The following is a 23482-nucleotide window of genomic DNA, read 5'->3' as shown; positions in this document are numbered from 1 at the left end:
GGTAGAGAAAATTGGGAGTAAAGTTAAGCCTGGGAAGAAGGAAGGGGTGGGGGGAAGGTGTTTTTAAGATTCATTTTATTTCTCATTACCCTACTCTGATTTGATTGGTAATAAATTAAACTAATTTTCCCCAAGTCGAGCCTGTTTTGCCCATGACGGTAATTGGTGAATGATCTCTCCCTGTCCTTATCTCGACCCATGAGCCTTTCGTTATATTTTTTCTCCCCTGTCCAGCTGAGGAGGGGAGTGACAGAGCGGCTTTGGTGAGCACCTGACATCCAGCCAGGGTCAACCCACCACATTTCACTTAGAGCAAGAAGAATCTTGTTGGAAGTGTCTACCAGCTTGATTACATTCAAATATATTGAGACAATAGTTTGCTACTAATACATTAAAGTCTTCCACTTGAGGAAGTTTTTCATTAAACATTGTAACATTCTTTTTCATTAAAAAATAATATTCCATTCACATTTACTGCTGATTTATCTTAACAATAGTACAGTTCCTATCTCAGTGTGTTTCTGAAAATACCATATACAATCAATTTAAAGTACCTATTGGTCAGTAAAGAGCCAAGAATCATTAAACTGTCCTCCATCAACGTTATAATTTCTGATGATTCAGTTCCCTTTAACAGTAACTCTCCTCTCCCTTTGAATGATGAAAAGCTCAAAATTTGGCTTCCCCAAATGTCAGCTATTTGAGATAGTTTGGCTTCTATATCCTTTTCCTTTGTAGCAGATATGCATATATCCTGCAAAGAAAGAACCATTTTTTAGAATCTTCATTCTTCAGAAAAGAAATCTTTCCTAATATTACACATCTAGTAACAGAATATTTAAAAACAATATATGGAATTTTATAAAATAGTATAGAAATTTGTCACACAAATGCAGAGATCACACTACTAATTTTACTCACTCAAATTGCATGTATGGATAACTGAAAAGTGCACACTTGGAAATGCATGGATACACCATTTATGTAGCTTCACATTTTGTTATTTCTGTGTAACAAGATTTCTGAATCATCATTTCTACAAGGTTTATGGTAGTCATGTAGACTTATCACCAGAAAACTCTCAATCATATCACATTTCAATTTATAGAATCACAGAATCTAAGAATAGTTTAGGTTGGAAAGGTCATCAAGTCCAACATTCTATTCAAATTAGAGCTTAATTCAAAATTATGCAGATCACCTTGGAATGCTTCCATATAAAACACATATGAATATAACAATAGCTTCTGCATGCATATTTACCCTATAAAACTTGCAAACTCCATTGAGAGTTTTTTCAGGTTATGTGTGGGATCTTTTGAAATTGTATGGTTTGGAAGAAGCCATAAAGATCTAGAAAAGTATTCATATTAAATATTAATAAGCATGGAGCCTTCCTTTAAAATTTCTGATTTATTTACAAATCTTTAAAGCAACCACAGAGTTAAAAAATTAGGTGACCATGATCATTTGAAGTTTTGGTGGTTTTGGGTTTTTTTTTTCCTGTTTAAAAAGAGCAAAGGAAATCACAGAAAATAGGGCCAGAAAGAATGTGAAGAGATTATCTAGAAATAAGTGTCCAAAGATTCCAGCTGCTACCTGTCTTTGTTCATATGGATAAGAATTTCTAAATAAAATATAAATTATTTTAAACTAGTGTGGTCTGATTGAGAGTCAAGGTCTTTAACGAAGTAAAAAATACTTTTAAAAAAGGTGATCATCTTACAAGTAATCATATTATTTTTGCTGACAATATAAAATGAACAAGGAGGGAAAAAATATATGTACCTACCTCAATATCATCTTTATGTTTAAGGATTGGTGCTTCCATGATGTTTCTAAGGCAAAAGGAATCAGTTTCTATATCAAATTGATGTCCTGTTGTTTCAGCAATACGATTCCAGTGTCTTTGCTTCATTGCTTTGTTGATCATCATTTCCAACAAAGGACAAGACTCACTAAAATCATCAATTTTTTTCTTGAGATCTAAAAACGCTTGCCAGTGTTTGAGTCCTTTAGGTAGTCTACGGCACCTGCAGTTGAGTTAAATTGATACAGTAGTAAATGCCTCTTTTGTCAAAATAGGAATTATTTAAACATGTTAAAAACAGCAAGGAGATACGAATTAGCTCATATTCAGATCAACATTTTCTATGTAAAATTCCAATTTGTGTCACTTAGTCTACCTTTTTAGGAAAAACTAATGCAAATGCCCTACTAACAAATCATAATATTTAACAGTTTTAACCACTGATATGTTCTCTACAAATAAACAGAAGTATTGCAGTTTTCATTAAAATATAGCTTATCTGGTGCTTATCATCGCAAACTCTTTATTGGCAAACAAAAAACAAAGCAAAAATAGTTAAATTTCACATATTTAATCCTCATACAAATATAATATTTACTTCATTTTACAGTACCAGTAATACACATGGCACATATTAACATACCACTTCGGAGATAGATGTGAAAATTAGAAAGATATGACCACTTTCTCCTCTGCTTCTGGTTAGTGTTCCTGAAACTATTCACTAAGAAAATGAAAATTATATACTTCTAATGTGGAAAAACCCCAGTAAAACAGCTAAATGAATATTCACCTCTTTGACCATACTTTTACAGAGCCTACACACTAAGAATTAAGCTGTTCACCCACCACAGGAATGTCCTAATGTAAATGATAAAGTACATCCTTAGCAGGAAAAGTAATAAAGCCTGGATCATATTTCCCTTGGTTTTGCATCCTTTGTCACTTATCTCCCGACCTCCCACTGATATAATTTCATATTTTCTGTAATCAGGTACAAAACAGCAGTCTGTGTCTGGTTTAGAGCTATGTTGGTGCTGTGTGGTTGCCAGTACATTCATGTTGATTAGCTCCCTGGTTGCTGTCAAACAGAATATTTAATACCTGCCTGCCTTTCCCTGAGGGGGAAAAGTATTTTGTGTCTTTTTTTGGACTACTGTGAAGTTTTGACTTTTACAAAACTCATAGGCACTTAAGGTTACTTTGTGAGAAACCTGCCTTGTTGAAAGTTGAAACTAGCCAATAGCTTAAAATAAAAAAAAAAAAAAAAAAAAAAAAAAGAGTATTCAAGAATGCTGAAAAAGAGGAGCACAGACATGGTCACACAGTGACATCACAGATCACCTTTCTCCTTAGAAAGCCAGGCAAAACATCTGAATAGTTTATAAATTTCTCTGTTTGCAGCCATTCTTTTCATTCATTAGTAAAGAGTTAATGTCAGGTTCAGTGATTTGGGACACAGGAATCAGATACAGCGGAGAGGTAGATTTTGAATGAAATGCTGCAGGTTCCAGAGCTGGGAGCCCTGTTACCCTTACTGAGTCTTGTGAACCAGGAGATGCTGTTTTACACAAAGACAAGATACTGGCAATTGGGTGTCTGTCAACATCTTGCTTCTTTGAGAGACTCTTAATCCCTGAAATTCTAACAGCATATGTAACCTCAAATTTGGGAAAGAAAACCACTCTTTGGCACATATTTCCTTGAAAGGTTATTAGTCTCTGGTTAATGTTTCCCACTTAGAAATTAAAAAATAACGCAAATCTAAGACCCAGCCTTCAACTCTGACTGTCAAAAGTGCAATTTCAAAACTATGGAAATTCTTCACTTACCAATTTTATGCCTTATAATGACATATTTGATGTATCAGTTAACCTTCAGGAAAACATATATTTACTAGACTACCACGACACCCTGGACTAGCCAATAACAAAAAAAAAATTTCAAGCAAAAAATTGCACATTCTGTAGTACAGATCCTCTTCCCCCTACAGATCCTGCACTGCTCTATAACTGCAGTATAGGTACACTCTAAAATACCAAATACTGGCACAAGTACAAATATACATCAATTAGTCATGCCTTTATTCTGGAAATTAATAATGAAATATTCTGGAACATTGTTCTAATAAGAGGACTGGGGGTGCAAAGAAAGTGCCAAGAAAGCTGGAGTTGTTTTAGGATGGAGCTTGCCAAGCTTATAACAGGACTCTATTAGGTAGCAGGATAGTTGGGTACTGCACTCAATGATGCAGTTATTCTGTTGTAATATAATCCTTGTCCTAGTCTTCTATATAATATTTCTTCCCAAAATAATATATGTACTTTTGAAAATATTAAAAATAAAGTTAAATTAAAAGGTTAGAAAATACTTCTGAAACAAACTAACTACATCTAATCCTCTCAGCAGTGTCAAAACCATTTTAAGCTTTCAACATTATTTGAAAGCTTAATATTTGTATTTTTGTATTTGTAACTTTTTTACAAATATATTTGTAACCTTTTTACAAACCCATTCTATTTAAGACACTCAGCATTATTAATGTATTTGAAATGGCAGAAGTGTTTTAAAAAGAGGATAAAGTATTCTAAAAGACCAGAAATGTTACTCTTGTATTTGGGACTTAAAAATCAATGGGCTAATCCTCCTAATTGAAGAACTTACCTTTTACAAATAAACTCAGCTCTCCTAACCTCTTGGTTGGTTTAGCTAAGGAGATCAACTCTTCAACTGATCGTATGACCTTCCATTATCAAAACTACAGGTAAAAAGGCTGGTTAACTAAAAGTATAGTGTTATTCCACTCTTGAAGAATCTTACTACTTTATGATAAACCTTATTCATGGAAGTTTTGTATTTAAATATATCAAATAGCTTTACTGAAGTCACCTAAATCTTAATGCATTTAACATCAGTTATAATTCATATTACGAACATACCTGTTTTGAAAATCCAGAAGTTCAGCATTAATTTTTTCAATATCTACATCCGTCCAAAGTATCTCATAATAACCATTGATATTGTTTATGACAGTATCATATAATCCATACAATTTTTGAAGCAAGCCTAACTCCTTCCTGGGAAAAAAAAAATCATACCGATAATTTCAATCAGCTATTTGGATATCTCACAATAGTTAAATACATGGTATATGTAATATTACTACAAAAAATTGAGGTAGATCAATTAGATTATGTTTCTTAATGTAGAAAAGAACACTTCATGAATAAAATCCACAAAAAAAAGAGCAGACAGTTGGTGCTAAGGACCTAATATCCACACTAAACATATTTGGGTGAAGTTTTGATTTAGACTAGTTCTATAAAAATTCCATTCATCCAAAAGGAACCTAGCTTATGTACTCTGAGCTGGCTCTGCAGTGCAAAGCAGAGCATGACAAGTGGGGACAATTAGTCAATTTACTTCGGAAGCACTCTCTGAATCTGAACTAAAACGCTGATCTAAAAACAGCCAGAAAGGGTCAGATCCTCATCTGGTGTGAATCATCATCAAACCATTGAAATGGCTGTGCAGAAACTTCAGAATCTGATTTGCATTTGTACAGCTGCTCAAAAATTATATAACTTCACAAAAGTTATTTTTTTAAATAACTGTCGTTAAAACAGGACAATAACTATATAATTTTTTAAATTATATAACTTCATAAAAGTTCTGGTTATATTTTTTATATATGATGATACACTGACCTTTCCTTGCCTTTTCCTTGTTCGCTTTTTGTACCATATCTTAATACATAATACTATATTTACTCACCTACTTATCTATAAGTTGGGTTTTTTCTCCTCTAGGACATGGTATTCTGCTCTTTTATATAGTATTTACATGTAGTAAAATAATCTGGTATGGTTCAGTTACCATAATAAATAAATACAATTATTTTTTATTGGCAAGTTCATTAGACCTGTAAAATTTTCATTAATTTTTTTTTTTTAATTTAATTTAAGGCAATGGAAACCTTCCGTATTCTAATATTTCCCTCTTTGGTGTACCCTAAGCCTTTCTAACATACTTAATAAACACCTAAGACAGCTGTACTTCCACAGTTACCTGACTTTATGCAAAACTTCATAGTCTGTGACAGGCAATCCAAACAACTGCTCACCAGAGGAGTATGTGATAAACTTTCTCCACAGCTCATCAAAGTTAGCCTGATAAAATTAGGATTCATACAGACAAAATGAAAAGATGTTTATAATATAAGTTTTAATTTAAAATTGTCTCATAAAAAAATCATTAAACAGTTCTAAACTTGTCTTAAAATAATTCTATTAGAAGCACATTTAAATGTCTGAAAATATTTTTTATCTAAAATTTTGAACAGTTCTCATGTAATGTAATACTCAAATCCATATATTGAATTCAAATAGTGAAAGTTTATATAAGAAGCAAGAATTTGAAGAAGCATTTTATAAAAATGGGATGTGAAATGAATTCCACATCATCGAGAAAAAAAAAAAATATATTTGTATCAGATGGTAAAATATACAGCCTGAAAAAAAAACACTGAAGGGTGCCAAAAATACAATTACTTTCAAAGTATAACTGCTGTCCAAAGGATATGATCACCATAGAAAAATGGAAAGAAGAATGATTTTGGCAGTTACTATTCATAAATACAAAGCATTCTTTTGGCAAAATAATAAATACAGCATATTCAACCAAAATAACTCCATTTTCAGTATATATTAGATGCATTAGGAGGTTTAAGCACCTTCTGTTAGTTGCTTAGTGCTTTTCACAAACTTTGAATTTACTTTTTACAGAGTCTATACAATAGGTAAGGGACTGACAAAAGTCCTGTTGCAAAAAGTCTTCAAGTTACTGTAATTTGCAGAGAAAGGAAGAAAGATTAAAAATAGACTAAAAACTGGTTATGGACCCATGAACTAAGGTTCATAACAAACAAATATCAAGTTGAAAGACAATTATCTAATGGAAAATGTGATCTTTAAAAGATGAAAAGATTGGCTCATGTGACTGATATGTAACCTGGTTTCTTTTCAGTCATTATCGAGTTGTCGTACTTGACTCTTCCCCCTTCTACTGCTTTTACTGCTTCAAGTCAATAATTTCTGCTCACAAAACACGAAGAGTGAAGCAAGGTTACACATCAATCAATCAATTCTTCCACATTAAGGAAAACATTGCCTGATAGAAACTAAAGTATAGTTAACATAATACTACACAGAATATCCACCAAGACACATTTACCAAAGACTGTAAATGTGTCTTTTTCTAAACTTGTTTTGATAAGCAATAGCAGATCTAATTCTTATTATTTGGAAATTCAACAGTTTATTTTCTTACCTGAAAGATCTGTAGCCTATTACTGGCTTCCTGAGGTGGAATATCTGGAACCATAGGTCCTTCCTTTCAAACAAGCAGTTAAGAAAAATTGAATATTAATTCTCAAAGTGACTGAAGACCACTGTATATTTACAGGTCATCACAAATGCATATTTTTTTGGTAGTCAAAATTCAATCAAGTTATGTATCTTGGTAATGCAATACTTACAATGGTAAATCTAAGAAAAGATAACTTTTATGAAATTGAAAATTCTTTAGCTTAATTAAACTGAATAGGACTAGACTTTCATTTTTCATATTTTGTTCTTTTGCTGAAAACAAAATACATAATGAGTGGCCTGAGACTGTCTTTTTTAATGTTGTTGTGTGAGCAAAGATGCCACAACATGTACTACAATTTCTAAATTATTTTCTAAATTATTTTCTAAATTAAGATTTCATGGCAAGTTGTACCACCAGGGATTCTTTTTCTTACAGTGTTGTGTGCACTGCTATTTCTTCATACTGAAAAGTTTGACCTACAATGATGACTGCTTAGCAACCATGGCATCAAACACTCAGTAGCTCAGCAGAATAAAATTCTGGCACCCAACTGCTGCAAACCAAAAATATTGAAAAACTAAGTCTTACAGGTAACTACTAAATTAATTTACCGTTTCATATGACATTTCAAAGTTTGACACATCCTCCCGAAAAACTGCGACTGATTCTAGCAAATTACTCTTAAATTTGGGCTGAACTTGAACCAACTCATCTTGAACTCTGGTCTGATATACGAAAGATTAAAATCAAAGTTATTTCTTTAAAAAGCAGAAACAGAAATTTGAGTTATATATAAACCAAAATTATAAATAAAAAGTATTAAAATTCTGAACAAAAAATAATTATTTGAAGCTAAATATATTTTTTTTCTTTTTATGGTGCTATATGTTCAATTCTTGAGATGAAAAGCGGCAAGAAAACAAAAAACAACCAAACCCCATAACAAAATCTCCCCTCCATCTTTAAGTGAACATGTTCCATTACAAGGGGGTGGGGGAACAAAAGGACACAGAGAAGGGGGAAAAAAAGATCCTATTCCCTTCCTCCCTCCCTCCCTTCCTTTCTTCCCCCCCCCCCTCCCTCCCTCCCTTTTTTTTTCCTTCCTTCCTTCCTTCCTTCCTTCCTTCCTTCCAAAAAACCTCTCAAAACCCAAAGTGTTAGGCTCCTCCTCCTCATGGATGGCTCAGCCTTCTCTTTAACAACTTTCTTATTCTTTATTCAAAAGCTTGAGAGAAAGAACCGAGAGCTGCATGAAATGCAAATGTGAAATATACTCTTGAGCTCGAGTCCTTCCCCGAGTGATTAATCTGTGGGACACAATCTAACTTAATTGTTCCAACAAAATATCTACATATTTCCATCTAACCTTCTACACTACAGAAAATATTCAATAAACACTGAGCTTTTGAGGGATACAAAGGCTGTCCTAAGCAATAAAGGTAAATGTGCAATCACCACTTAGGGGTAAGGGCACGGGCAGAGTACGCACTTAAAAACAGGTAATCTAAGAGTAGTAATCTTCCTGATCAGACAAGAATGACACAAAAACTGGAAATGAAGGAGAGCAGAAAGAGCAGAGAGACATAACAAATTTCTCATTTTCTTGCAGGTTTTAAGCATATATCTAAAAGCTACAATACTATTTAAAGATTAAAGAATTCTATAAAAATAAAATTAGAAAATGAACATACTAATCAAAGGTATAGACACTAGTGTACAACTGAGGCCAAGAGTGAGAAGACAGAGTGGAGTGACAATTGGTCCCACACTTTCATTTATACTCTGAAAAAAGCACATGAAGACAAATGGAAAATAACATGGTTTTATACACTTACAGCTTTGGTCTGTAATTTGTTAAAAGAATATCTGAGTGTATCAACTCCTTCTGATTCCTCTTTTGTAACCTCAATTTCAAATGTATTTAAAATGGCATAGGCTTCCTAGATGAAAAAATGAAACCTTAGGAATGATGCATTTTAAGTTTATTTGCAGGAACATAAATCCAATTTGTAAGAAAAATTTCAAAGAAAATCTGTTCATGTAATTTAGACATAAAAGTATTTGTTTTTTTAAAATAAGGATGATGAATGAAGAACTAGGGAACAACAGCAAAATATATTTCTTTAAAGATGTCTTGGATTAAATACTAGAAAAAATATATAAACACAATAAATTGAATATTAAAAGCATATAAAATTTTATCATCTCAATGGTATTTTTATTCCACTGATCTACATTCCACCTGAATGTAGATTTTGATGAATTTTTCCTAACTCTGAATAATTATGCACACTAAACTACACATTTTTAAATGTTTTGCCATATCATCTATAAAATATTTATATGTTTGCCAAACTATCAAATGCCTGTATATGTATGTTACAGAATTAACCTTTCTTAGGCTTTGTTCTCATTTGCAATTTGTTTGCATATCTTCTGCTTTATTATCCTCCTCCTCTTACGCACATGGCATTATTTGAAAATAAAATAATTTTCATATTTTATAGTTTCCCAACAGGTAGGCAGAAGATTTGCTAATTAACACAAACAGCAGCGTGCATTATGTTAGCTGCTCCTTTGACCTACAACTCTGTCTTAGTTTTGGCTGGGATAGAGTTAATTTTCCTGCTAGCAGCTGGTACAGTGCTGTGTTTTGGATTTAGGATGAGAATAACGTTGATAACACACCGATGTTTTACTCGTTGCTAAGTAGTGCTTACACCGGTCAAGGACTTTACAGCTTCCCATGCTCTACTGACTGAGAAGGCTGGAGGGGCACAAGAAGCTGGGAGGGGGCACAGCCAGGACAGCTGACCCAAACTGGCCAAAGGGATATTCCATACCATGTGATGTCATGCTCAGTACATAAACTGGGGGAAAGCTGGCCAGGAGGGCCACTGCTCAGGGCAGGTGGTGAGCAACTGCATCATGCATCACTTGCTTTGTATATTCTTCTATTATTGTTACTATTATTATTATTTTCAATTATTAAACTGTTCTTATCTCAACCCACGACTTTTCTTACTTTTGCTCTTCCAATTCTCTCCCCCCATCCCACTTGGGGGGGGAAGGGTGAGCGAGTGGCTGTGTGGTGCTTAGTTGCCGCAAGCAGCTGTGTGGTGCTCAGTTGCCGGCTGAGGTTAAACCATGACAGACTTGTATTCTGTGCAGTTTGTGATGGTTGATAAACACAGTTGTTTGTTCCACGCAGATATCTACACTTATAATTCTCTCCCATTCAGCTTCTGAGAGAAGTGTAGACTGAACCACTGAGGTTGAAAGGGGCCTCTGGAGATCGCCTAGTCCAACCCTCCCTGCTCAGAGCAGGGTCACCTAAATCAGGTTGCCTAGGACCATGTCCAGTCAGGTTTTGAATATCTTCAAGGATGGAGAGTCCACAACCTCTCTGGGCAATCTGTTCCAGTGTTTGAGCACCCTCACAGTAAATTTTTCTCAGGTTTAAATGGAATTTACTGTATTTCAAGTCATGCCCATTGCCTCTTGTCCTGTTACTGGCTGCCACTGAGAAGAGTCTGGTCCCCTCTTCCTTCCTAGCACCCATCAGGTACTTATACACATTGATAAACTACCCCCTGCGCCTTGCTTCTCCAGAATAAATATTCTCAGCTCTCTCAGCCTCTCCTCATATGTCAGATTCTCCAATTGCTTAAGCAGCTTTTGCTGAACTCACTCCAGTATGTCCATGTCTCTCATATTGGGAAGCCCAGAATGGGACACAGCACTCCAGGTAAGTCTCATACTGCAGAGTAGAGGGGATCACCTCCCTCAACTGGCTGGCAACAGAACTCCTAATACAGCCCAGGATACCCTTAACCTTCTTCGCTGCAAGGGCACTTTGCTGGCTTACGTTCAACTCGATGTACACCAAGAAACTCAGTTCTTTTTCTGCAAAGCTACTTTCTACCCAGCCTGCACTGGTGCCTAGGGTTATTCATCTCCTGGAGCAGGACTTGACATCTCCCTTTGTTGAACTTCATGAGGTTCCTGTCAGCCCATTTCTCCATCCAGGTCCCTCTGAAAGGCAGCACAACCATCAGGTGTGTCAGCCACTCCTCCCAGTTTTGTGTCATCTGGAAACTTGCTGAGGGTCCACTCTGCTTGATCCACCAGGTACACAGTACTGGACCCAGTATGGACCGCTGGGGTACACCACTACTTACTGACCTCTAACTAGATTTGTGCCACTAATCACAATCCTTTGAGCCTGACAGTTTTCAATCCAACTGGCTGTCCACTCATCTAGTCCACACTTCATCAGTTTGTCAATGAGGATATTACGGGAGACAGTGTCAAAAGCCTTGCTACTGTCATGATAAACAATATCCACTAGTCTCCCCCTGTTCACCAGTCATCTCATCATAGAATGCTATCAAGTTGGTCAGGCGTGATTTTCCCTTGATAAATCCACATTGACTATGCTCGATCCCCTTCCTGTCCTACTTTTCCTTACATCAAGCCCTCTTTCCTTCAATCATGTTCTAGTAAGAAATATAATGCCTAATCACCCCATCAACAAAGTTCTAATTAAATCCACCAAGAAAACAAGACAAAACATTGAAATTACTGATCAGTTGCCATTGTTCTATATTTACTTCTTGATTTTGTCAGCTCCATATTCTTTCATTATTTAAGGAAAGCTCATGAAAAAAAATCTAAGAGTGACTTGTTAACATGACTAGCCCTACTGATATTAATGGAACTCATTACGTTAATATAGAAAGGGAGTAAATATTTGCAACATATATAGAATGTAAGTGGTTTGGGAAAGAACTTTTATCCTAATATTAATCTCAAAGTGCCAGAAGCAGGTATAAATAAACAAGCAATGTTAATACTTCATAATTTTGTATACCTTTTATTTATTTACAAATTTTGCATCATTTCCTACACATGTAAAACCTAGCAAATAGACAGCACTGAACTCAGTTCCTCTTCCTTGTTTTATTTAACATCTGAGTATGATTATCATGTCCATATCTTCAGCCTGAAGACTGTCAGACTAAGAAATAACATTTAGTAGATCTGAATAGTACTTTAAATATTGCAATTATTGTTCAGGTTCTTCCTTTACTTGTTTAACCTCTACCTCTTTTGGATCACAGAACTGGTTATAATTTGCCTTCAAATAGTCTCTGTACCATTCCTGGCTTACAAATCACCGTACAAACTGCTAAGACAAACCCCACTTTCTTAAAATAAAACTAGCAAAAGTGACGACAATCCACTGAAAGTCCTTTCCGGTATCATGTTAACAGAACAGTCTTCAAGAAAGAAAATGTTGCTATACAGCGATACAATTTCTTCTCCAAAAGGTGGATGAAAATGTAAAACAAATGTGTTTTATTAATCTGACTTTCAGAGTGTGATAATAAATACGAAGTACGTATAAAACTTAATGAGCTTCTTTTAACTTCTTTCTTACGGGGAAAGCTAAAAGAATGCTGCAAGTCTCTAATAGCATACAATGATGTGTGGCTCCATGAATATATTCGGGTTATATTTAAAAAGGGTTAGATGATCAAGATGTTTGTTTATAGATACAAAAAAGTTAGGAAGAGGATTAAGGTTAATGGAAAAGCACACAGCAAAAGGGACAGTATTTCTCCTTTCTCTTGTGCTCTCATCTGCTTATTTCTGCATGTTGTCTCCTAGATTGTATTTATATTATAATTTATTTGAGAGACAATGATTTTTTCTGTTCTGCATTCATACAGTATCTAGCAAAGTATCTAATACTGATTCATAATTTATAATAAAAATAACAATAAAAATATTACTTTTTTTCCCATCTTCAGCCTAGATCCTTCAGGACAGTAAATTGATTGTTTGGGTTCTCAGTTTATCTTATGACTCTTATTATATAATACCATTTTAATCAAGATAAAAAATTAAAAGGTATCTTACCTCAATAGGTCCCAGAGTCATATCCATTTGTATTTTATTATCACGTATGATAGATAAAGCTTCCATCGCAAATCTGACGTCATCTAAGTCACACAGAGGTCGAGACAATTTCTTTAAATATTCAGTTATGAACGACATCATGTCTGTCATTTTCTTTTTATATTCTTCATTTAAATAACGACAGAGGAGCATCTTCCAGGCTTTGGCTTCAATTGCTAAAGCTATTTTCAGTGGTCCTGAATTAAAGAAAAAATAAAAAATAAAAAAAATAAACTATTCAATCTACATCTTAATTTTTTTTCTGTAAAAAAACCCCACATCATCACATATGGTTCTTTAACAGCAATTAGGCAATCCAATTACTGCATTTTAAAAGTTTCAAAACAATTTCAACTATACTTAAATTTTATTTCTGTTTTATTTATATTATGATATCTGTAAAACAGTGGTAAGCTTATCTAACAACACATAAAAAAGATTAATAAAGAAGAAAAATGCTTACTTATTGATGTAGATTCTCAGAGAATACTTTTGATATATATTAACCAAATGCATAAAGACCAGTGATATTTAAATGGTTTATACCCGTTGAGGAAATGGTATCTTGGGATTTCAATATTGGGATTTGGAATACTTCACAACTAAAACTGTAAGGTGTCAGATCACATCATACGCAGTTAATATATAAACACAAACCAACACTGAAGAGACAGAAAAGCCAGTCATTGGCACTCTAACTTATTATCAGAATAAATTAGGATTTTTGTACTCTCGTGAAAGAAACCGAAAATACTAACAGCATACAACCCTTCTGCTCACAAAACAAGTTTTACAGCAGATATGGTTTCTTCTTTAATAATGTGGATATTAGCATTAAAAATCTGATTCCTGAAGGCCAAGGGTAATACAAGAAAAGTACTGTACCCTGGTCCAGAGGCTAGAATAAGTAAATGGTAATAAATCAATTCCCAAGCCTAAATTGAGTTCACGATAATGGGAAAGGGATACATTTATTACTTGTCCCTAGATAGCAACCATAATAACATGTGTCGCAGAAAGTAAAAAAAACCACCAAAACAGTGACACTGGTCCAGAGAAGACGTCAGCTACATAATAATCTGCGAGGTGAGAGGGATAAGTGCCATTGAAATCCTTGCTTCTTTGTCATAGCACAAACAGCTTAATTCTTCAACAAGCTGTCTGGAGAGAATACATTTTTCCACACCTGACTGTTCGTCAGGGTAACATGATCAATGAGTACCAAGTTGCCAGGACCACAGAAGGCCAGGTACTGAGGCACGTGCTGTATAGAACTGAGGAAACACATGCTGTGCGAGGGAACACATTCCAACAGCAGGTCTTGATGCCAGCTTCCCTATCTTTAAAGACACTAGAGGTGGACGGGAAAACACATGATATTCTGAGTGCTTCGAATGCTAAACATGGGAATGGCTACGCAGCCATGTCTCCTGCCAAAACAAACACTGAGAATGAAAAAGAAGCTAATGCAGCTATGTGCTAGTCTTGCACCAATACCAAAGAGGGTGATTTATGCTTCCGATGCTCTTTATAATCACTGGCTGAGCTGATGCCAGAGATGAGTGCCAGGGATGATCAAATCAGTGTCAATACACATCCATTAACTCTTCAGCAAGCCTCCATGATAACTTCACAGCCATGACAGAATTTAATTTCACCACTCCAAAGAGGAGAAGGCAAGGGGAATGGAGGGTTTTTTCAAGTCAGATTTCTCAGAAGGATCTGAGTGAGCCCTGGCTGGTCAGTCAGGGACGTGTCTTCAGCAATTTCTATTCATACTGTAAGCATTTATTTCAGAGAATAAACCAAATAACATGACCATTATATTCATTATCTTACTGTACATACAAAGATAAGAAAATGTCATACCTGTATGCAATTCAATTGGACCAAGAAGAATAATGGGTTTTAAATCTTCCATCTCTTGCTCAAACATAGCATAGTGAAGTATTTCTTCCTTAATTTCAGTCAGAGATGGACAGGTAGCCAAAAATTGCTGTGTGTAGTTTAAAATATCAATTGACAAATGTCCTTCTTCATATTTTTGGTAAAACAAGTCACAACAGTTATTCAGGAATTACTGAAAATGTGTACCAATATTATACCTGTTTTTAGCCTTCTGTGGCCTTGCTAACATAGTAAAATGCATGTGATGAGGTGTTCATGTATTCTCTGTCAGTAGTTCTTAAGCTTGTTGGGAAATTCCAATCAAATTTAACAGAGAAACAGATATCCAAGACATATTTAAGTGCCTACTGGTTTTGTGAAAACAGGTGACGAAACAGAGATCAAAAGATACAGGCCTGCACTTACAGAAAGACTACACCATTAGCCCAATTATGTGTGAAACAATCACAATACAACACATTTTCTAAGCAGTTCCATGAGCAGAACTCAATTGTAGAAAAGTTTTGTGATTCTGAAAAGCTGCATTTCAGAAATGTTACACAAGAGCTGTATTCAATTTGCCTACATTGCACGGGCAAGTAATAACTGCTGAAAGCTGTTTCCCAATTCTACTCTTTTGTCTGAGAGTACCCAGGCAGGCAGTGGAAGGGTTAGCACAATGCTAAAGAAAGAATGTAGAAACTAGGGCATGTGTGTATAAAACTTAACTACGTTATTATTGAGGCTTTCTCTGTAGCAGTATTCTTTTCTTCAGTTGTAACTAGATCAAATTAATAATACTTATTTGATTAGGCTTAAAATTTTAATTAGACTAACAGCAAATTCTCAGCTCTGCATATAAAGTGGGTTTTTTTAGCCCACAAACTGCACAACTTGCATTGTGACACCCAAAAGATACAAGTGCTCCTGTAGTAAAACAAGGTGATGCAATATTCACAGATCTATGTATATATAATATAGTCTACTAAATAGAAAATATAAGAATAGAAAAGTCAATTAAGCCAAGGTTAAATAAAGTAGATATAGAAGCCAACTTTCTTCTACTGAACCCCTAAATTCAAACTCTAAATTAAAACTCTATTGTAGAAGGATAGTGTGAAATATTCTGAAGCAGAAGTCCCAGAGACCTCCATTTCCTGGAAACTAACTTTTTATTGCTGTAGTAGATGCTAAATTTTTCTACCACGCTTGAGGATTCAACTTAAAGTTCAAACAACCAAGAATTGAATAAAAGAGTCTTCTTGGAATAGAGAATGAAGAAGTCACCTCCTACAATAACTACAGGAAGGGTGGTGAATAAAAATCTGTTTCAAACTCAAAATAAATGCTTTCCATAGAGATAAGTGCACAATTATCAGCACTGATGCTGTGGGAATTTCTATGCGTTATGGTATACATGTCAGACTGGGGTAGTTTCTTGTGGCCTAAAATCCAGAGTTCCACAAACAAAAATTAAAGCAATTAACAAATGAGGACCAGTTTATCAGTATCTAGAATGGCACAGAAGCAGGAAAAGCCAAACCCCAACACAAAAGTTAGGTAGCATGCTATTACTTCTGCTTAGGAAATATACTACTATTACTACTGAAAGACAAAATAAGAATTTCAGCTGTTAATGTGTTTTCTACATCTTTTTCCTTGATTTTTTTTTCTCAGTGTTTTCTGATTTCAAAAGATAAAATTAATGAAGAACAGTCCTTTAGGTGATCATCATTAAACTCACCTGAATTTTGTCATCTCTATCTTCTGTCCACAGCACCTTATATTTCTGAAAGTCCTGCAGAACTTCACTAGCTACTTCTCTTATAGAATTCACAGAAGAAGAGAGGAGCACAACTAATTTAGAAATATCTTCATGTTCTGCAACACCCGAGTAAAAATTTCTTAGCTTTCTGGCAAGCACAACGTCTTCAACTGCTTCTGTGAAATAAAATTATATATAAATGAATGAACCATTAAAAGTCTGGTTAGAGTTCTCTTTTAAACTTATGCATGCCAAGATAAGCAATGATGCTGTTCAGTAAGTCTGAATATCCTTCTTCAAATGTCTTTCTGACTGCTTAATACGAAAGTACCAAGTGCTAGTTCAGGCCAGGCTCTATACAGCTAGAGCAAATTCAACCTAGAGTGAATGTTTCCAAATTGAAAGAAAATAGTCTTCTTAATTCACAAATTTCAATTTTTCGACTGTAATTTAAATGTAACTAGAACACGACAAGGCCTCATAAACATTCTGTGTCATTTTATATTTTTTAAAATTCATATAATTAAAGTTTTTTAATTGTATAAACCTCTTAAAACAGTGTAAGTTTCTTGAACTCAAACATGCTTCAAATAAATAACTTCTTGTTATTCTATTTAGTGGTTTCAAAAAAGATGCTAAACTTTGCCAAGTCAGATATTAATGAGCACACAAATAAAGTTTGTCATGCTTTGGAGCTGCACATGTCTTACAAACTGCTAATATCAAAGTCTTTTGAGTCTTGTCTGAAAGAGCTTAGAACTGAATGAAGAAGAACAAAAAGAAAAAAGGAAAAAGAAAAAAAGAAAGAAAAAAGAAGAAGAAAGAAGAAAAAAGAAAAAGAAAAAGAAAAAAGAAAACAAAAAAGAAAAAAGAAAAAAGGAAAAAGAAAAAAGAAAACAGAAAAAAAGAAAAAAGAAAAAAGAAAAAAAAAAAGAGAAAGGACAATCTAGAGATTTTCCTAAATCTCTTGCCTCCAAATATGCTTTCAAAGGCAATTTAGACAATGGTAGCTGCTGCTCCAGTTACACTGTTGATGTTGAAACAGGAGCCCTGTCTCATTTAAGAACTACAAGTAAGCTCAAATAGAAGGAAAATAAAATGCAATTTATCATGTCCCTCCTTCATCTTTGATGAATTGCTGAGACAATTGGAGTCAATATAGACACTGAGATCCCTGAGATCTAATGCACCCCTTCTGTCATAACAATGCCTGAGCATTTTGAAGCAGATTTAAGAGAATGGAGAAGAAAAATCCACTCTTCCCACCACACACATTGTTTCATGGCAGGGATTTAATGCAACTCCAAGTTCTCTTTTAGGGTGAAGACCTTTTCAGGGATCTGGTCACTGGAAACAAAGTCTCAGATTGATCCATCCTTGCTGGTGTACTCCATAGATCTCATTGGCCAAACATTAACTTATGCCCCCAGGTGTTGCTGATGAGTAGTTTAAAGGTGATGAAAATGGTTACTTGCTGATGTTGTATTTTGGTACATCAGAGGAAAAGGCTATGACTGCCTGATGAGGATAGTCTCCTGCCACCCTGCTTGAAGCCCATTAAAGAGGTTAAAATCATACAAAAGCACATTAGTAGAAGAATAAGTCCCAGCTCTGGACTACCAAAGAGAAAAACTTTCCAAGATGTTAAAGAATTTCCAAAAGAATCACAACAAAGATACAGCTGTATTGCAGATCACTGGCTCAGCCAAGCAGCGAAGAGAACCAGATGGTAAAAATATATTTAGGCTTTTGTGGATGTTTGCAAAGCATATGGAGAGATGTTTACAAACAACATTATGGAAAAAAGTATCTGACCAAAATGGATGCAGACCTATCTACAGTATGAATATTCACATGAACAAACACTTGAAGTGTTTTATAATCCATTCTAGGAATACAGCCAATTTTACTGAAATCTATTAAACTAGTTCTTGTACTATCTCATTATTCCAATGAGAGCTAGTCTACAATCACTGTTTATGGTTTCAACTAAATCATTATGGCTACATTCCATAGTAATTAGGTAAAAAGATAAATTAACAAGCTTACTTTGCCTCAAATTAAATAGGAGATTCAGAATCTAGCAATTTTTCTAAGATTTTTTTTGCTTATTGTTTCTCAGAGTTCTAACACCTACATAAGCCTGAAAAGCTATTTCTGAAAAATACAGCTAATTAAATCAAAATAAGCCCAACAAATTAATTCAAGATAAGCCACAGTCGGCCTCTCTGAAGAAAAGTGAGCTTATTCACAAATATTTATAGATAACATTTTTATTAAAGTAAAAAGTTGAAATAAGTAAAAAAAAAAACAACCACTACTTACTTTCCCCTTTTTTGGCTATTTTTCCTGGTGATCCAAAGCCTGCTGAAGATACTTGCTGTGTGCCTGATTCTGCTCTTAAACTAGATTTTTGCAAATGTCTCTGTCCCCACTGAGCAACTCCACGACTTACTTCCAATATTAACTGAATCATGCGATTGATGGCTTGCTGTATATCGTCTAAACTAGGAACCATTACCTATTTAAAACAGTTGAAATATTGTTGAAATAAATGCAACTGATTGTAATTTTCTAAGACCTCAGTTTTACTCCACTGAGTGAATTGCAGAACTTGCCCCAGAAGAGAAGCTGGAAAATGTAACTCTAAGAGTTTGTTGGGCTCAGAATTGCCTCTAAAGAAATGAAACATACTGTACTGACCTACTATCTATTTGTACAATCATACTGTGGGCAAAATGACAAGCAAGTGTAAAAGTAGATAGATTTACTGGGTTTTTTACAATTATTTTTACAATTCCTACAACATTTTAAACGCCATTTTTATAATGATTTTTTATAGTGTGTGGAAATACATTACAAGCCTTGTTTCCTGCATTCTAGAATCATAAAGCATTAAAAATTGCAGGCCAAGATCCTCCTCTCTGTTGCTCTTAACCACTGGATCCTAAATTCTGTGAGAGAGAATTGTAAGAGGGATGGTCATAAAAATATGTATAGACAGCCCATTTTAAAGATTTACAGCTATATAAGCTCTCCTTCTAAATGCTTATCTATACATACATTCACACCATGGGTAATTCCAGGCAAACAAAACTACCTGGATCAAAGCGTCAAAGGTCCTAGTTGAATAAATACTGAATGTTTTTCTAATCCCAAAGGTAGTATTACCTCAAAAGCTTTTGCAAGAGCACAGTGTTTAGTAAATTCATGGAACTCCATGCAGTAGCCCTGGAGATCTCAACTTGTATATTTGGCAAGGATTTTGTATCATAATTCTGAGAGCAATCTAATACCCAAGTCAGAAGAGGAAGAGAACTCATATTCAACTACCAGAGTACTGATAAAAAGAACTGGAAGGAAAATGAGGATTCTTGATCTGAATCCAGGACAACTAGCAAACAGAATAGAGTCAAAACACAGGCTCTGGTCTGCCATCACCCACACTGTACAAATGCTAGTTTGCTCCCTTAGCTTAGTTTGGGATGGTGCAAAAAAGCACTCTCCCAGAAAAAATTCAGGCACAGTTTGGCACATAAAACATGACAAGGGCTGTTCCTAACACACAGTTTGAATGCAAACTCCTGGATTCAGGAAGAAAAGCATTTACTACTGTGGATACACAACACTTTTTCAGGTCAGCTCACTTTGAGGTCAAAGAACAGCCTCTAGTCTGTTTTATTTAGTAGTACACAAACAGCCGTAAAGTCCTGAACCCAAAACTTTTTGAACTGTATTGGCAGCAATAATGTTAATTGTGACTTTGTCCTGTCCTTGTTTGAAAATAATTCTATGTACAATAAGGTGGAGTAAAGGTACGTATCAGTTTCTCCAAAATACTGAGCAGGAGGAAGAACCTACCTGAGAGTGATCCAGGAAAGAATAGAAAAACAGCATTTCTTGTTAAACTTCAGAAGGAAGATCACACTTGGGATACGCTCAATCCTCAAATACAGTCCTTGGAACATCAGCTTATAGCTTTCATGTGTAAGCCATTATTTTAAAAGGATGAAATCATCCACAGGAGTGCTCAGAACTGGGATATAAACTGCTTAAAAGTGACTCTGATGTTTTAGAAATCAATTTCACAGATTGAGCAGTTGTATGCATAAAAGCAAAGATCTTGCAAAATCCTATTAGCATTAGCAAAGTGGTATTTTACCCAGCATTACTTGATTACTGCCCTGGATCAGCCAAGCATTTCAGAGGACTTGAAGGAAAGATAGATGCACTTCCCTTTGCAGTGGGTGGAGCTTGGGAGCTTATACAAGTATCAACAAGGTAAAAATTCTACACTTTGACAGACCTTATATATCACGTGTACACACACAGTGTGAATATACAACAGAATGCCAATATGAACACGGGTTCAATGTCAAAGGAATATCACCCTAGAACAGAACCTTTCTTTCATTATAATTTCATAAATATAAAACTTTTAATCTTTATAGGACAATTGGATAATATTGTTACCTTCTCATATATAAAATAAAATACCATACATATTGCTGACACAGAGTTATCTTACTCTACAAAACGAAAACAAATGCATTTATTAGTTCTTTGCAATCAAGCTGCCTTTTTGTTCTCTGCACACAGAAATCTATAGCTCTTTTCTTGGTTTTGAGTCTTCTCATTTTTGTTCAGTGTTCCTCCTTCTGGTCATCCTACTTCCTATTGAGATGACTAAAGCTGAACTGAGCAAAGAAAATGTTCATTATTTTTCTTCAACAAAGGATATAAATTACAGAAGGAACAAAACAGTTAAAATAAAAACCAAACATGAAAAATCTATTCCAGCAATGCAACTGCTACACGTGAAGGAGAACTGTAATCATTCTCCAAAGAACACTGATGAACAGATTGCAATATAATTGCTGAAACACACAAGAACAATAAAAGGCCAGGTTCTGTAAGTACCACTAAGGGAGAAACCAGGAACACTGGGACTGTGAACACATTTCATCAGTGCTCTCAGCACACTGAAAGGCCTGAGCAACTATTCTCCGTTGGAATGGATGCTGGTTCAACAGAGGTGTGCCCACATCCTGCACTTGGGCAAATGCAGAGATAACTATGAGACAGTGTATTTTACTTTACCTATATACACATAACTTACCACATTGGGAATAGCAAGGTGTACTTCCGCTTTTAGAAAAGAAGCTACCTCTTCAGATTTGCTTGGACGAACAGCAAACTTTGTTCTCCCAAATGCAGTTTTGCTGAAAATAATTTTGAAACATCATAAATACTTCACCATGAAACCCTCTCAAATTATCTTAGAAATATAGTTCTGAGCTACTTTTTCTGGGCAAACCCTCATGGAGAATTTTCTCATTAAGTTATTATCTACTTGACAAAACTTACAGAAGCTTCTTGTTTAAAGGGCAAAGATAATCACCAGAGCTCCATCATTCAGACAAAGGTTACTTTGGATCTAGTCATTGCTTTCAGAATTTTTTATCCAGAATATTTTCTGATTCTGGATTTTAATCTCTCAATTTAAGAATGATGGAACTCTGCCAGTGCTTTGAGTAGGGCATAAAAAGGTTTTACTGACCATTTCGTGCAAAAACCTATCAAGAGTAAAAGTTGCTTCATTACATTTTAGATAAATATTCAACAGAACAGGAAAAAAAAGTTTCAAAGATGACAAGCTAGTGCAAAATGATAAATACATGACCTAAACCCACTCAAAACTAAAACTAAAAGCAGAGTGCAAAGTACAATTTCTAAATGCATACACTATAACTAACAACATAAAGAATTAAAGCATAAAAGCGAAGTGTGGGCCCAAAGCACCACTGCAACTAAAAGTGAATGCTCTCCAGGTTTTGCTTGAGCTAAAAGGGCCAAGAGGTCTGGAACTGTTTGATGAATGATACATATGCATGTATCGTTACACGTGTGAATGTATATTTGTATTATTAACACAGAAATAACTTTGTTCTGATAACACTATTGAAGGAATCTTTCATTTACAACTTACTTTGAAACAAATATCCTTTTTTTAAGACTATCCAAAGACAGTCGGGTGGCTTTCTGGAGGCTGTCTAGCAGCTGGTGACTGAAATAGGCAACAACTTCTTTACATTTCTGTGATAAATAAAATGTACACTATTTAGTATTGTATTCAGACAGGAACCTGAAGATAATTTCAAAAGGTTTTAAGTCAAACATATTAGTTCTTGTCTGAAGGAATTTACACTGTAAGCTACATGAGAAACACAAGGGGAGAAGTTGGGGGGAAAATAGCTTGTAAGTCAGCAAATAAGTAAAAGCTGCATGAAAAAGAGAACATAGCGTCTGAGGAAATTCAATTTGTCTTATTCAGAGACAGAATACTGACATCTGGCTGAAGTCTCATACTCCTTCAGAAAAGCTCTCCATATTAAAAAAAAACCTACCGTGAATTATCCAAGAATATTGGTGCATATGTACCCTTTTCAACTAAGAGACAAATACAGTAAAATCTGACCATACTGGATTAAGAAGAACATAAAATTACAGCAACATGTAACGATCACTAGCACAAAACAACAGAATGCAACCTTGTAACATTATTGCATTTGTGCTTGCAAGTTTGTGAGTCTCTCTTCTCTACTTCCACCTCCTTTCTCTGCTGAACATGAAGAGATTGTATTCTTCAAGGAAGAGGTACAAAGGTGATGTTTCTTGGTAAAGTT

The 23482-nt window shown here is 34.8% G+C and overlaps 1 protein-coding gene across 1 annotated transcript in view; it reads right to left on the bottom strand.

Moving 5' to 3' along the window:
- Nucleotides 1-23482, bottom strand: part of DNAH8 (dynein, axonemal, heavy chain 8) — a 146215-nt gene that overhangs the window by 91694 nt on the left and 31039 nt on the right. The window contains 13 exon segments of the mRNA XM_009331077.1: nt 555-754; nt 1793-2033; nt 4750-4887; nt 5879-5979; nt 7139-7201; nt 7792-7905; nt 9016-9120; nt 13106-13341; nt 15014-15140; nt 16776-16972; nt 19122-19317; nt 21916-21993; nt 22782-22892. Coding sequence (XP_009329352.1) covers nt 555-754; nt 1793-2033; nt 4750-4887; nt 5879-5979; nt 7139-7201; nt 7792-7905; nt 9016-9120; nt 13106-13341; nt 15014-15140; nt 16776-16972; nt 19122-19317; nt 21916-21993; nt 22782-22892 — 1907 coding nt within the window.

Source organism: Pygoscelis adeliae, unplaced genomic scaffold (genome assembly GCF_000699105.1).
Source record: "Pygoscelis adeliae isolate BGI_AS28 unplaced genomic scaffold, ASM69910v1 Scaffold218, whole genome shotgun sequence".
NCBI lineage: Eukaryota > Metazoa > Chordata > Aves > Sphenisciformes > Spheniscidae > Pygoscelis > Pygoscelis adeliae.
The sequence above is the reverse complement of the archived record's forward strand: the minus strand, read 5'-3'. Positions and strand labels throughout refer to the sequence as shown.